General features: G+C 38.5%; 1 protein-coding gene across 1 annotated transcript in view; it reads left to right on the top strand.

Annotated features, from left to right (window-relative positions):
• The window catches only part of MPP7 (MAGUK p55 scaffold protein 7), a 119,118-nt gene that overhangs the window by 41,162 nt on the left and 61,482 nt on the right, over nt 1-16,474 (top strand). The window contains exons 4-5 of the mRNA XM_050892318.1: nt 7,174-7,251; nt 11,783-11,863. Of these exons, the coding sequence (XP_050748275.1) occupies nt 7,174-7,251; nt 11,783-11,863 (159 nt within the window). The remainder of the gene's footprint in view (nt 1-7,173; nt 7,252-11,782; nt 11,864-16,474) is intronic.

Below are 16,474 nucleotides of genomic sequence, written 5' to 3'. Positions count from 1 at the left end.
TAAATATCTTTGCAGTCATGAGTGCCTTGGAATGATTTCTCTTGTTCCAGATATTACAGATGCAGGACACAAATTGCAGATGAAGCCAAAACTAGCACTTACTGCCTCACCAGTTTCTCTTTTGCTTTCTTTTTCCATTCTCTTCATCTGTTGTGGCTTCTTAATGTAAACATGGTCCTCTTTGTAGTAGCATCTCCCCGGTTTGTGGTGCCACTAGTGGAATTAAAGACTTCTTTGCAAACGGTACGTGAACCTGAAACTTTGGTGGACAGTTAACAGCTTCTCTATAGAAGAGAGTCTTTCATTATGCATCCATGCAAGTGACTAAGCCAATAAATACAGAAGCTGCATGGCTTTTGTCAGTGCTTTGATTTCAGACACTTTTGTTGTTGATATATTATGAAGAATATAATGAAGAGAGCAGTTAGGGGAAATGTTCTGCCTACTGTTATGGGCTTTCTACAACAATATGCTCAATGCCTGTCTTCTAGACATGTCTTGGTGCTTCGTATGTGTGTTTATATTGACATTCTAGTTCAGATTAGGAGTGCATTTTTTAAAGCTGTTTCCCATCTTCTCAACTTGTGCTGCTTTGGTTTGCATCAGCAAGCATGAGCAGTCCAGTACATGAGATGGATTCCTTTCTGCTGAAACAAAACAATGAGATTAGCTGCTAATGGGTATTCAGCAGACGAGACTAGACTAGGCTAGTCCAGAGTAAAACCCCAGAAATGTACATGGTGTGGTGATTAGGTCCTCAGTGCCAATTGTTCTGTTGCATTAAACAAAGATGGTGTTGCATGTTTTCATGCATGCGTGTAATTAGCCCAATTTTGCAGGTACCTTATCTCCATACTGGGAGATATCTCATCCGGTAAAATCGTACCCAAGTAAGGGAATGTTTATATAACTAATAAAAGGATATAAGCCTCTGATGTTTCTCAAAAGGTGATGCACTCTGTTCCAGAATTACTGTCTGCCTTAGAACGATGGTCAGTACAAACTTATCACAAGATCCTCTTCAGTGCGTATTGTCAGGATGGTGTCATTGCCGTAAAAAAAGCTCTTATCCAGAGGTGTTGACATGTCTGAGTAGTTGGTGACACCCCTGTGTGGTTGGCAGAATATTTTCACAAATGTGTGTGATGTTTCTTGTGTTTTATATGCTAGTATGGCTCACTGATGTTGATATAGTGGTTTTGAGGTTATAAGTGTTTGCATATATATTCTTACATACACTTTTTCTTTACCTATGCCAGTTGTTCTGTCAAAAAGACTAAGTTTGTCTCCTGTTAACTTTTTGGCACCTTATTCCTCCCCTGCTCTTGATTATTACTAAAAGCTTTGTTTTGATTTGGGTCCTTTCTGCATTTTGCTACCTGTTGTTCTCTCCACCACCAATGCTTTTTGCATATGCTTTTCAAACAAGGCCTATCTGTGGGCATTAAACCTTGCACTGGACCACTACAGCGTAATACATCTTCACAGTCCAGTTGTCGGGTTTACTTTCTTTGCTAGTTCCTCCTAAAATTTAGATTGATCAATCCATGTAACAAGTTAAATAATCTGGAGGAAAGAAGGTAAAAATTCTTTTAACCTATTCTGTATGTAAAATTTAGTTTTAGTGCTTGCTCAAACAATTGAGAGGTGTGGAGTCATTCAGTATGTACCCACAGAGTAGAGTATTCACATGAATATAAGCATATGAGCAGCAAGGTAGTTCCAGGTGACTTAAATGTGTTGATTGTCAATAATCTCTATTTAGAAAGTAGAAAAAAGAAAGTGGAAGCAAGGAAGCTGAAAAAATACTTTTGAGATGGAAAAGAGGAGGGGAAGAGAGGACAGAAAGACAAAGCCAATGTCATGATATAGAGAAGCAGGGAAAGGAATGGAGAAGGCTGTGAAAACTGAAAGGCAAAAGTCTTAATGTTATGTTTACATCTCAAAATTATTTTTCATAAATAGGCTTCTGTCTCTGTTTTGGAAATTTATTTTGCTTTGATGTATAGAACATTTGAAACTCCATTAATTCTAGCAGTTTTCTGCATCTTTAATATAGCTCGTTGGCATTGATGGGAAGCTATTTTTTCAAAGCAGTTACAGAGAACTCTACTTTCAATTTGCTGACACTTTTAGTATCTCCTTTAAAAACATTCTGTTCCTATGCGTGAAGCCGTAGGTACATCAAGCAGTTTAAAGACTATATTTCTTCAAGTTCAGAAAAAGGAGATAACGTGTCTGACATACTGCATTTCTTGGGTGGCATCATCTTATGAAAATAGTCCATTTTGGAGCTCTGTTTTAAATTTTCCAGAAACTTTACAGGTGGAGAACTTTCTAAAAGATTGCTAATAAACCTTGGACTGTAATACTGATACAAGCTACCCTTTCTGAAGCCAGGTATTTAGTTTGTAGGTGTGTAGTATTGTTCTGTAGAGCCTTTCAGAAAAGTCCTGCTTACACAACTGTACCAGAGCCCACTAAATACTAATAAAATTATTCTTGTATTAAGGGGATTCCTTCCTAGAAGGAGCTGGGGTATTGGAAACTGACAATATTATTCTGTGTACATGCTTATCCCCCTCCTCTGTGGTGTTTTCAGCCATATGATATTGGAACTGTACCTAGAAATTAAGGCATCTAAAAGGAGAAATTAAGCTTATTTTGTAGGATACTTTGATTAAGATTTTGTTTTTCTGACTCAGAAAGCTCCCTGTGGGTTTTGAAATAGTCCAGGCTGGGGACACTGCAAAAAACGTATTTGTGCTATATTTTGTTACAGAAAGCTTTATTCAATCTCTCTGGGAAAGTCCAGAAACAATTTCCCTTGCCTACAAATGTGCCAAAAATTGTATAAATTTGCAAATGATTGTTTTTCCCTCTTGGGGCATATCTTCACTGTAGATTGTCAGTTTGCACAGAACCTCGTAAGTCTTCCCAAAGTACCCTACAGTGAAAAGAATAGGTAGTCATAAAAAAAAATAAAAATCAAAAAACAAACCCCCAGCAACTTAGTCATCTGTTCAGCAGAACAGCTTTATATGTTTTATTTACAATACATAACTCTTGCTTTAACAGACTCGGTCTCATCTGTGAACAGATTTTCAGGGTTCAAGCTTTGCACTTAAATGTCAGAAGAACTTAAAACAGATGTACTATATTTTCTATTTTTTAAGCATGATACAGTCCTATATTCTCCATACGTTCCATACGTTTCTACTAGAGAGAAGGCAATGGTATTAAAGTTACTGGACATCCGGTATAGCCACAGAATGTAAGATAAATTTGCCTTTTGTATCAAATAGAATTCTTTAGAATGAAGCTCAAACAAATTGTTGCAAATATGAAATGTTTTATCTTGAGTACATAAGTGCTCTCTCTTCCACTACTTTGAATCCACTCTCATACTTCTCTCAAAGTGTTTCAGGATGGTTTTAATTTCTGTTCCAGTTTAATTTCATTGAGTGAGATTTGTACAGGGGCAAAGTACTTGCACCACCATGTCCTGTTTTGCTTTTCATTTCTGTGTTTGCCTGGCTCACACTGTATTCATTTTCATCAATGTGGTCACTTAATCTAGATATTTAAATTTCAAATTCTACTTGTGTAAGAATTGAATTTTGGAAATATAATGCTAGTTGTGCGTGTATTAGCATGATTTACAAATTTCAGATTTGGGAAAATAATTAGCTGAAAGACAGGATGTGGAGAACTTGCCAAAACGTTTGGCTGTGTGCACGGTAGTTTTTCTAAAGGTGCTTGTCATAAATGCAGTCATTCATCACCCTGAAGTCTGGGAAATTCAAAGGCCACCAGGTGAGTTTGCAAGAGTGCTCTGTCATCCTTGAAAGGCAACAGAGATGACCTAGTCCCCAGTGACTAGGGAAAGGCAAGTGCTGTACCCATCTTCAAAAAAGGCCAAAAATACAATGTGGGGGAGTAGAGGCCAAAAATACAATGTGGGGGAGTAGAGGCCAGTCAGCCTTACCGTGATCTGTGGGGAAAATTACGGACCAAAACATCTTGGAACACATTTTTAGGCTCATGGAAGTTGCCTGAAAATGCATTTTTGCCTCACTGAAATGTTTGCTTTATCAGTTGAATTGCACCAAATCTCCTGTCTTACTGCATTCAGGAAGCTATTATATATAAGTGCTGCATACATTATGAATACATTAGTTATCCAGAAGTTAGAGGTAGGTGGTAACCGTAGGAGAGCAGTAGGAAGTAGCATTTTTATGATGCATATGATAATTTTATACTGATATGAAAGGTAATCCTTGTATTTTGCGCTGATTGCAGCTTTGTGCACAGACTAGTGCTTTTTAAATTTTCTTAGGTAAATGCTTTAAATTACAAAGAGATGGAAGACAGATACTGTCATATAAAGATCTGATTAAAAAAATATTCAGCTAACGAACAAGGCAAAATACTATCTGTTAAATAAAATCAGATTTTTTTTAAAAACACCGTATTGCATCTCGAATGGAAGCGTGCTGAGTTTGCAGTGTCTGTTACTATAGAACATGTAATGTTTATCCCTAGAGTCACTCATCGTGCCAGTACAGTAAATTAATAAAACTTCCAACCTGATGTAGCAAAAGCTAATATCTAGAACTGTCTAGTAATAGTTAAATTTTCCTGCTTACTTGATGAGCTTCTGTTGTTTGCTCCAGATTTGGTTAGGCAGTTACTCTCTACAACTCCTCCATAATCCAATAAAATCTTAATGATTTTCCTTAAATGCTTAACTGGATTCCAATATCCACTGTTAGGAAAATAAAAATTTGTTTTCAGCCATTTGCTGGTTATAGGCAGAGCCAATAACTTGTTAAAGTTACACAGTACCTCATCTTAAAACCCTATTTTTTGTTGCATGAATTTACAATTTTATAACATTTTTTCAAAGATGGGTTATGCAAGAATGTCTCAGCATTTTTTTGTTTGTTTGTTTGGGTTTTTTTTCTTTTTTTTAATTTCACTGGTAAAGACACCTGCAGGTTGTCCAGGGTAAAAACAGCTTCATTGGCAGTGGCACTTCTGTTTTCTTTCAGAAAGCAGAAGGTAGCATGGGCAACTGCTTTTAACCTCAGAGTTGATGGAAGCTCAGCCTGGATAAAATCAAGATGTTGGCCAAAGCAACCAAAAAAAATGATGGATTTGAGACTTTTTGATTTATTATACCTTTTAGTTATTCAAGTTCACAGTCTAAGTAAATCACAAATTTCTGCTAAACTCAGGGAGCTGCAGCTCCTTGTTTTGTTTAGTTTCTGTGCTTTGTGAGCTAGAAATATGAAATTGTCCAGTCACTTATACTTTTGGTGACATCCAGTATGGCTTAGTCTTACTTTGCTGAGTAAACAGTATCTACATAAGCTATGTAAAATTCAGACTCATGTTCTGGAGATAATAGTGCTTTGCATTTAGTTTCCGGATGAGGTACAAATACTTGCTGTTCAGAACAAATAATTTTACAGCTTAGCAAATGAGCAACTGTGGTGTCTTCAAGCTTCACCTTGATGTTTCAGCACTTCGGTATCCTTTAACCAATGACGTACAGAAATAATCATATTTCATAATCACAGAAATGATGAAGGAATTGACCAAGACTTAGATCTTGCTATGTCATGTTGCATTAACAGCGTATCGTATGGCCTTTACTTCAAAGAACCTATAGTCTAAATGAGTAAAAACAGGCATGGACTTAGAAAGTGTTATGAAGCACAGCAGAAGACGGGAAGAATGGCAAGCACAAGTGTCATTGACATGGCATTATCTTGTTATGGGTGTAGTTGTTAGGAGTTCAGTTTAAATTCAAAAGAAAGGGCGGGGGAGAAGGCTGAGGGAGTCCTGAGCAATGAGAGGAGTGAGTGCTGCCAGAGGTAAAAGTAAGCGGAGAAAAGCAAATGTGGAAGAGGGGGGAAGGCTGGAGGGAACAGTCAGGGCAAAACAGATACGATCCAGTCAATTCCAAACATCTTCAGTGTGCAAAGACCACTGGTTTGGTTGCTCTTTAAAGCTGTCCTTGCTGCCTGGCGTCTGTCCCATTCCTCCCCCAGTAGCGTGCTGAGGAGAGGTAGAGTATCATCGGGGTTCCCGTACCCCAAGGACACGAGGGGCTCCTCAGCCAAGTTCTGCACCCCACGGCCTCTGCCAGACCTCGTCTTCGCCTCCTTGCCAAGCGCAGAAGTCCCTGATTTAGCTCCTTCTGCAACTCCTCCAACCATCTGGAGTCCATGCCTCCTTCAGGGCAGTGGAACTAAAGTAGAAATCTAAGAATGGGGTGTGTTTTCATCAGTTCAGACTACTGTTGTCTTTTCTTAAATTTTAATTAATACTTGTATGTCTGTGTATCTTCAGGAAAATAATGCAAATAAAATTGAATGTTTAATATAGTACTTTATGCCATTCTGAAATAACTTTTAAGAAACTTATTAGAAGCTTTAAAATATTTTGGCTCTAAAGCTTTCACACTGGAAAAATCTGAATTTTGAAACGCATAACTTGCGGAGGAGGGAAGAGGCTGGATATTTAAATGATGGTGTATCCTTTCCCCCTTTGAAAGAACCAAAGCACACTGCATTTTTAATGTTGATAACTCCCCATTAAAAACTTTAAATGCTCCTAAATGACTTTAACTTGCTGAAGGACTGCCTTTTTCTTTCAGATGTGTTAGAATTCATATTAGCACTACTTTGCCCTTGTTTCTGAATTATTTTAATGACGGCAGCCACTCCACCAAGCTGTCTGTTAAGATGTGGGTGGCAGGCTATTATTTCACTTCATAAATCATAATTTACAGGGTTTTTTATATCCATCTTGGGGATAAACACTTTATGCTTTGTGTTTTCAGCAGCAATATAAAATGTAATTGATACTTAAAGCAATATGTTAGAAATATGGACAGAGAAAGCCAGGAGAGAAAAATCACAAATGTTTAGTTTTTCTGTGGGTTGGTCTACATACTGAGCATTTTTTCCATCTGATTTCATATTCTTAGCACTTCAGCAGAGGATGATGATGAATTACATTTACATGATTGCTGCCTGTACATTACTATAAGGATGTTTCTTTAGTTACAGACACTCAACAGATCAGTTAGCTCAACAGGGTCGTTTTGTACCGTTTCTCGTGCTGCTAAATAAACTTACGCTTTGTGCTATTGTCTTCCAGATTCATGAAAAACTGCATTATTACGAAAAACAGAACCCAGTGCCCATACTACACGGTGCAGCAGCCTTGGCAGATGATGTAAGTGTCCCCTGCTGAGATCACTGGTACCAAGTCTCCCAAAAAACTGTCTGCAAGCAGAACTCCTCATAGTGCAAACATATGAATGTAATCCTCTGAGCTGAAATCATAAGAAGCTGCAAATGTTTCCAAAGGTGCTGTCATCACTGGGCTTGTTGCTGATACTACTTTGATTTTTATTCACTTGCCTGTTATAAAAACATTGCATCTAGATAGCGATAGCCTCTTGTTCTGCTTTAGTAACTACGTAATAGAAATTACAGGTTGGAATTCTACTGGGAGGGGAAAAGCTGTCAACTATTACTGTTTTGAGAAAGTCACAGACAAGAGGAATGCTTTGGAAAAATAAAGACAAATGAGATAGCAGCACTGCTGACAGAACATGAAAAATGACAGATAATACTACAGAAATGAAGCATATGAAATGCCTAGGAAGGAGGCTTGTTAAAAAAAGAATCAAAAACTGTTTAAGAAAAAGTACAGTAGTGATTTATTGATATTGGAGCTTTCCAAATTACCTTCATAACCAAAAAATAAATTGTAAAAGTGGTCGGCATTGATGGAGTAGTTAATTTCCTGTTGCTATAATTTTTATTTTAAAGAAAAAAATCCAACCTGCCATTTCTTGCTATTTGGTTAATTCTAGGATTCAGATGAATTGTGCACACACCTGTATAAACTATGACTGAACCCGAGGTAGGCCAGGATAGAGAAATGTTTAATAAACTGTGGTTTAGGTGAAATCCAGAAATCTTTGTTGCAATTGATGATCTCAGGTTGTTTTTTGGAAAAGGCAATATGTATTAGGATCTGTTTCAAATACAGCATGTTTGAAACTTCACATACTTTATAGATGCTTTAAAATCTTAACTATCTTTTTATATAATTAATAGCTTTTGATTTTTAAATTTTACAAATGATTAGATGTTGTGAATTGAGAATGGTAACATTTTAACAAAAACCTAAATTAAACATATTTGAAGTCTATTGAAAAAAGGATATAATGTAATTTAATCATGTTTCAGTAGGAGGAGAGCTATATCCTGTAACATACCAAATATAATAATGCATTAGCTTTGACATCAGGCATATATTAGTAATATTTTTTTAACCTTCAAGTAGCTTTGAATAATGTTGATAGTAATTTTGAAAATTAGAAAGCTGGTTGAAATTCTCTTCATTAAGTTCTTGGTGACATATTAATAATCCTTGTTAACATTTGTGTTATGGATCTCTGGGCTAAAATTCTTAATAAGAATAATTTCTTATTTTTGGATGCACAACTTAGTTCTTGATATTTTCAGAAATGCTGAGCAATCGCATTCTTTGTTCAGCCCCATTTAAAACGTATACTTTTGGAAATCCCCAAATTAAAGTACTCTGTCACTCAGTTGAGAGGGGTTGGGGTTTTTAACCCTATGAATGTATTATTATGTATATATGGTAGTATTTTTAAAATGTACTTATGTTGGGACATGAGTGTCTCTAGACATCCGCCTACTTTTTAAGCATGGCTTCTTTTTAAAGATCCTCTTGCTGGTTCTTCATTTTTGCTTACGTGTAGCTGAACAGCTGGTTTTATGCGCACTGTGCCATAGAATGAGGATGTCCTTTGGCAGCTGAAGTCAGGCTAGCACACTGCAGGATTTTCTGTGTCTCAGTAGTTATCAGCAAACTTTGAGGAAGCTAATTTACATGCAGTGGGTTTGTAACTCTAAAACCCATGAAGTTCCAGGATTAAAGTGCTATTCAATTTTTGGCACATTTGTCTGACTAGCTGTCAACTTCAGGGATTTAAGAGCATGTTGGTGATATAAAACACACTTTTATTTCAATAGTCTTTAAATTAATGTTTTGTCTTCCTAGTGATAGTAACTGTTCTATAGTTAAACAAACAAGGAGGTATTAGCAAGTGAATATTTCCTGTTTGATCTAAAACCCAAATTTGAGGTGCTGCTAACGTAACTAAAAACTGTTTAAGGAGTGTGTTTTTATTCTTGTGTTATTTTTTTAAAGCAATTTTAGAGGTAACAATTGTCATGAGGCTTCTTTTCTAAACATTTTCATATTCCTAGCTGCCATACCTTCTCTCTCCTCACCCCCAGTGACTTTTAGGCTGAATTTCCTGTCAGAGATTCTGTTTGCCTCTTATTTTGGAGCAACAGTGTCAGACAGAGGACTCTTGATTTCAAGCAAATGTTCTAAACATCGCTGGCAGTATAGGTATATACGGCAAATAGGGCCTCTAGGTTATTAGAAAGACTGTTCTGGTAAAAGAAGTTTCAAAACTTTCTCCAGAAGCTTTAAACCCCCCGGCCCCGGTGCTCCTCATCTCGCCAGCCTCACTCCACATCTGCCCCTCTCCCTTGCTTTGTCTTCCCCTCTCTATAGTGGCAGCTCTTCATAAAGAACGTAGTGAAATGTTATGGTTCCCTCAACAGAGAATCATAGAAGAGGTTCTCAGACAGCTTCTCCTGCAGTCTTTGGCGTAGGAGGTGTCGGCATGGTATCAGTGTGCCCGAAGTATTCCATATAGTTTGTACTGCTGCTGGTAGCTGTCACAAATCTTGGCACTTCAACAACCACCAATAAAAATCCAGCCCAAAACTGCTAGCAGCACAACAAGCAGCTCTGGTGATATCTGTTTGCCAATCTGGAAACAGATTTGTCTTCCTCCTTCTCTATCAATCTTTGTCTTCCTCCTCCTCTTCTATTACAGGGTGTTACATATTCCTTTAAGACTTTTATGGAAATATTTGGAAAAACCTTGTAAATTATATGAATGAAAACAAATTTTTAATTGTTTCATTTCTGAACAAATATTTTCTAAATTATGAGATCAAAAAGTCTGTTAAAGCAATAACAAAATATTCTGTTTCTCACTGTTCTAGACCTTATGTGCCTGCATTTATATTTGCACCACCAAAGCAAATGCAGATTCCGCTGAAGTTAATAGATGCTTGTGCACAATTCATCTGAGAGAAATGCTGAAGTAGTCGTTCTTACTGAGGGATTACTAGTCTTTATCAATGAAACACGAATGAATATCTTTTATTCTCTAGTGATGAGTAGTACAAGCTAAAGAATGAAAGGGGAACCTGTGTCATATACCTGCTGTCATTCTTATCACAGATTATTTTCAGCTTTGCAGAGCTTTTCCATAGAAAATTCAGACTAGATTGCAGTCAGATTACCTCAATACTTGGCTTTATGTGCCTAAAATATTTCATTCTGACCTTTCCTACAGAGATCGTTTTCTCATCTTTTGGTATTAAGACACAAATACTGTTAAGATTAGCATTGATGTATTTGATGGACATTTTTATCTGTGAATTATAGTTAAAAGACTGTGAGACTGTAGGTGATGAATTTTTGTTTCAGTCCTGTTACCCCTGTATTAATTTGAAGGTTAAAAAAAAAAGTATTCAAACCATGTCTGATGTCTATAATTGCTTCTAGAATTTTCTATTATATATAATTATGCGAAATATACTTGTATCCATTTATCTTGAAAACTTATAAAAAATGGAAGTACAAATTTAAAATTAGGCTAGACGAATAAAATTACTTGCTGCAAATCTTTCTTTGAGACATTTTTATGATACTGATTTAATGCAAAGAAAATAAGTGATTATCTAAAATCATGTTTTGGATTATGAGCCATGTAGCTTCAGAATTTTAAACTAAAGTTCAATGTTGTGAAATATGTTTTAGCTTTTCCTTCTCTGGAAAAATAGTTTGAGTCTGAAATCCTGCAGTAAAATATGCCTCTTGAGTCCACATTAGTTGAGAATGTCGTGATAAGAAAAACTCAAGACATGAGCCAAATAGCCGTGGGATTAAACGTTAGACTGCTGCTCTATTGTTCACCAAACCACAATTTTGTAGTATAACCAAACATAAATTACTGATCTTGTTGTTAGGACATAGTTTGTGCATTTTAGGGGCTTGAATTGCTGATGACCTGTTATAAACTATATTATGATTAACCCGCTTCACGTTTAACAAGCTCCTTCCAGTGTATGTGTAAACATAATAAAAGGTTCAGATTGCTTGCACTGTAGGGGCACTTTGCTTTCTTATCCCAGTCCTAAACAGCACAGCTACTGTGGGTTTTTGGAAGCAGTGTGGATTTCACCACCTCATTCGAAACTGTTTTTTATAGACAGTGTCAAAGTTTGATCCAGTCATTTTTACAAGCAGTCCTTTGTCTGCACGCAAAGGACCATTCACTTAAATGAAGTGCTGGGATTTGCCCCCATCGCTATAAATCAGAATGTGATCTGGCTGCACCCTTGCCAGAAATGATTACTTGTGTTAAACTGAGCCAAAAGGCCTGGCTTAAATCTGGTCCACTGAGGGCCAGAAAAAGAAGCGTGGTGATTGATGGTGTTTTTCTTCATGCTGGCTTCTGTTTGAACACACTGGAAAGTAATAACCTTGAACAAGATAGATTCTGGGTTGTCACTGATGCACTGGGTAAAACAACGCTTTGCTAATGGTCTTTGTGTCGATTCCATCTCCCACCCAGCTGGCTGAGGAGCTGCAGAGCAAGCCACTGAGCAGTGAGATCAGAGAACTGTTGAAACTCCTCTCAAAACCCAACCTCAAGGTGAGGATATGTTGGACCTGCGAAGTACTTTCTGCATGGGTGTCTGCATCTGCTTCCTCAGGCTGCATGGGGGTTTGTCTGCTTTGACGAATATGTGTACTTTTAAGAAGGGACGCAGTGTTAATCAGAAATACCTGTTATGAAGAAACACATTTAATGTTGCCTGTAAATTATTATGCTGTTACTGATATTTATAAAAGGAATTCAGTGGAAAGCCATCACTTATTTACAATGAATATGCCAAAAAGTAGATACTTGATTTTTTTTTTTTGGTCTTTTGCTAAATTTTATTGCATGCACTTCATAAATTTATTACAAATGTGTTTTTACTAAAAGGTTTTCAGTCATACCATTGATTTAATTGCACCGTGCATAAGTAGTGCAACCTGGTACTTGGAAAAAAATTCCTGATGGATATTATTTTTAAAAAAATCTAATTTTGAAAACTTTCTGCAAAACTCCTGGGGTTCTCTGTGGTGCTTTTGGGGAACTTGATACATTTTAGCTGACAGTAGACTATAGAACCATTGAATTGCTCAGGTTGGAAGGACGTTGTCTAGTCCAAAGCAGAGTCAACACTGAGTTCAGAGCAGGTTGCTCAGGGCTTTCTCCCATCAGGTCTTGAAAATGCCTGGGAACAGACATTCCACAAATGCTCTGTGCAGCCTCTTCCAATTCCTAATTATCCTCCCAGTGAAAAGTGTTTCCTTATATCCAGTCAGAACCTCCCCTGTGTGTCATTGTTAATGCACACTATTACATTATTTTTCCACTCTAAAGAGAAGGAAGACCTTAGTGCTCTAGATGCATATTGCAACGGTAATTAAATGCAGCAGTTGATAAGTTTAGAGGAAAACTGTAGAGTGGAAAGGAGCCCTTTTTAAGACAGTTGCTTCTTTATATTCCCTGTAAAACACTGATCTCAAAACCTGAGACACTGTGATATCTTCAAAGTGCTACAAAATTTTAAAGATTAATTATTCCTCCTTTTTACAAATTTTTGCACAGTTGGTTATTCCAGTTTGCAAAGTGACAAGCTGTTTTTCTCTGAAGGGGTAGGCAATGCCAGTGGCGTATTACAAGAGGAACTGTTGGTGCATCAAATTGCAGCGATCCTAAGCTTCACTGTAGGTATTTCCTTAGTGACTGTCCACGTGTGTTTCATACTTCTGAAGCTTTAGTGGATTGAGTCTGAAGACAGCTCATTTGCCACAACTGCATCTCTCCCTCCCTTTCTTGCTTTCTCTTTCTCTCTCCCCCTCTTGCTGTCTTGCTCCCCCTCCCTCTCATTCACTCACTCTCGCTGTCTGTTCCTTGGAAGCGGTTAAATGCAATGTGATAATCTTAGTGGGATTTCAGGGAAACAAGTGCCTTACCCTCCGCGTGGTTAATATGATTGAACAACTGCAGTAACTTAGCAAATGTCTGTCTTGGCTGCAGGGGGAGATGGCCAGCTGCAGAGTACCCAGTCCTTTGCATGGCTAGACTGCCTAATCCTGCACAAGGCGCACGTGTTTCCCTGCCCTGCATAGCTTGCAGGCATTTGTGTGAGTTAGGAAAAAGAACTGACAGTATGCGTGATATTTTTGCCTATCCGTTATCTTCTCCATCTGCCATCTCATGGCAAACATGCCTGGAAGAGATGGTAAATTATCACTGCTCCCTCCTCCATCACATTGACCAGACAACTGTACTGCATTCAGTCAGAGGCTGTTTAATTGAGATTCCTCTATTGATTTCCCCTGCTCTCTCTTGGGCAGAAAAGGAAAGGAAGGAAGTTGCTGGGACTGAGTATTTCCAGTTCCTCCCCAGAGATGCCCTCGAGTCTGTTCAGCTGTATCTGAGCTTATGCCATACATTGCATAAGACTTTCTAACCCTTCACTATTAGGTTGATGGCTGGAGAGGGATTCTTTGTTTCTTTCCTTCTAGAATCCTGGGGCAAAATGATGTCTAGAACAACTCTTTCCCACACATCTGAGATTACCTGGGATAACTGATCCGTCTTTTCCAATGATGTTGCATAGGCTTTATCTAAAAACTTGTATATGGCTTAATTTGGGATTGACTTAAGTTGGCTGTATGTTATTCTGCAGGGGAAACTTTCCTCTCCTGACCTGGCTTATAACTGCAGTGTTAGCTGGAGCCAGGAGGAGAGCTTCCACTTTCCTACAGCTCTGCTCTAATGTTCATGGCACGATGAAGGATGGTTAGGATTAGTTTACTGCATTGCATCACTGCTTCCACAAGTTTGGTGGTGTAAAGGGACAGGTCTAGCAAGGTGATTATAACTTCACAGGTTTGGTTAACGTGCCAAAAAAGGCTGGGAGAGGTTTCCAGCAACTGTCTGATTAGATGAATATTTCTATATTTTCATTTTGTGTTACAAAATTGTTTTGTTGAATATATTTCTGAGTGTTTGCATCTGATGAGTAAAGCTTTGACAAGTTTGTGGTGTTCATGGTTTTCATCCGTAGAGAAATGTTTTAAAGAAGAAAATAATTTCTCTGAGGCAGTTATATTCATCAGACCTGAGATTTTCAAAATGTCCTAAAAGTAATTCCAAGGTTTTGTCAGGTGCATTTTCTTTTGGGAAAAAAAAAAAAAAAAATTGGGCATTTCTAGTCTTTTAAAAACTGGATGCAATATCCAGTTACACTGAGTGGTTTTTTTCCTGCTCTAAAATGTGGCATCATTTACCATAATCAAATGAACTAATAATGGTTGTGGTTTATCTTTTCTGATTAAAACAGAACTCTGGAAGTAGAATAGAGCACGTAGCTCGGGGAAATCAAGTGGATTTGCTTATCTGTGTGTGAGATACTGCATTTGCATTCTAGATTTAAAATATAATTGCAGAGTCCCATGGATGCAGGCCAGCCACATCTGTTGTTTTTAATTTCCAACGTTGAATAAAGACTTATAGTTTACATTCTGTAATCCTGCTATACCTTGTTAAAGATATCAACAAGTAGAACAGTATTTCCATACCTTAGAACCCAATCCAGTTGAATGCAGTATTTGATTTTTATGCAGTCCAGAAATTAGCTCTTTGAAATGCATCTTGTTATCTCTCATTCAGAAAGTGTAAGTACAGCAATGTATATCTTCAGCTCTTTTCCATCATAACCTTAAGTGTGCAATCAAATGTTTGCAATCAGTTGAGGAAGATAACTGTTAATAAACACTTACACTTCCAGAGTATACGTATGCAAGTTTAAAAGGTCTGCTGAATTGGTTGTTAAAAAACAGCTTAAGAGTTTAACATGTCAAAGTTAGAATGATGGTAAATAACCAGAACTAGATGTACTGAAACTTACATTGCTGTGCTTGTGTTTCTTAAAGCTGTGAGGTATGTGGGGATTTTGTTTGATTGGGTTTATTAAGTTGCAATAAAATATATACCTCAAAGATGCCTTAAAGATATAAAACATAAAGATGTATAAATTCACGGTCAGGCCAGGCCAGCCTGCAGGCAGTGCTTCATGGCTCTAGTCTGAATGGTGTTTGGACCTAAGCGAGGACATGCTTGGGTGATTTGAAATGCCAGCCGATCAGGCTTTGATCTGCCTGCCGTAGCTCTCTATAAACATATTTTAGATTTCTGAAAGTGAAATTTCTGTCTTCCACTGCTGTCTGTGTTTCCTGGGTATTGTAGCAGCAGCACTCACCAACGGTTTCTGCGTTGCAGTGGGACAGGCTGTGGAGAGCCTGTGTGCTGGCAGCATTGCCAGGTCTTCCCCTCTCCTGCTCAGGTCTCACAAGGCAGACAAGAGCTTGATGCACCTACTCAAAACTTGCTCAGCACAGCCCCTACCTGCTGGCCTTTCTTCTGATGGATGTTTAGACTTTTTTTTAACCCTTTCCATTTGTTCAACATAGGAGCTGGTGCTTTAAATTAATTGCATATTCGATAATCTGTGTAGTGCTACCACGGTGTGGCGGGTTGACCCTGGCCGGATGCCAGGTGCCCACCAAAGCCGCTCTATCACTCCCCCTCCTCAGCTGGACAGGGGGAGAAAATAAAACGAAAGGCTCGTGGGTCGAGATAAGGACAGGGAGATCACTCACCAATTACCGTCACGGGCAAAACAGACTCGACTTGGGGAAAGATTAGTTTAATTTATTGCTAGTCAAATTAGAGCAGGATAATGAGAAATAAAACCAAATCTTAAAACACCTTCCCCCCACCCCTCCCTTCTTCCCAGGCTTAACTTTACTCCTTATTTTCTCTACCTCCTCCCCCCCCGAGCGGCGCAGGGGGACGGGGAATGGGGGTTTGGGTCAGTTCATCACACGTTGTTTCTGCCGCTCCTTCCTCCTCAGGGGGAGGACTCCTCACACTCTTCCCCTGCTCCAGCGTGGGGTCCCTTCCACGGGAGACAGTCCTTCACGAACTTCTCCAACGTGAGTCCTTCCCATGGGCTGCAGTTCTTCACAAACTGCTCCAGCATGGGTCCCATCCACGGGGTGCAGTCCTTCAGGAACAGACTGCTCCAGCATGGGTCCCCCGCGGGGTCACAAGTCCTGCCAGCAAACCTGCTTCAGCGTGGGCTCCTCTCTCCACGGGGCCACGGGTCCGTAGGTCCTGCCAGGAGCCTCCTCCAGCGCG

The sequence above is a fragment of the Gymnogyps californianus genome, chromosome 2 (assembly GCF_018139145.2).
Source record: "Gymnogyps californianus isolate 813 chromosome 2, ASM1813914v2, whole genome shotgun sequence".
NCBI classification, from domain to species: domain Eukaryota; kingdom Metazoa; phylum Chordata; class Aves; order Accipitriformes; family Cathartidae; genus Gymnogyps; species Gymnogyps californianus.
The sequence above is the reverse complement of the archived record's forward strand: the minus strand, read 5'-3'. Positions and strand labels throughout refer to the sequence as shown.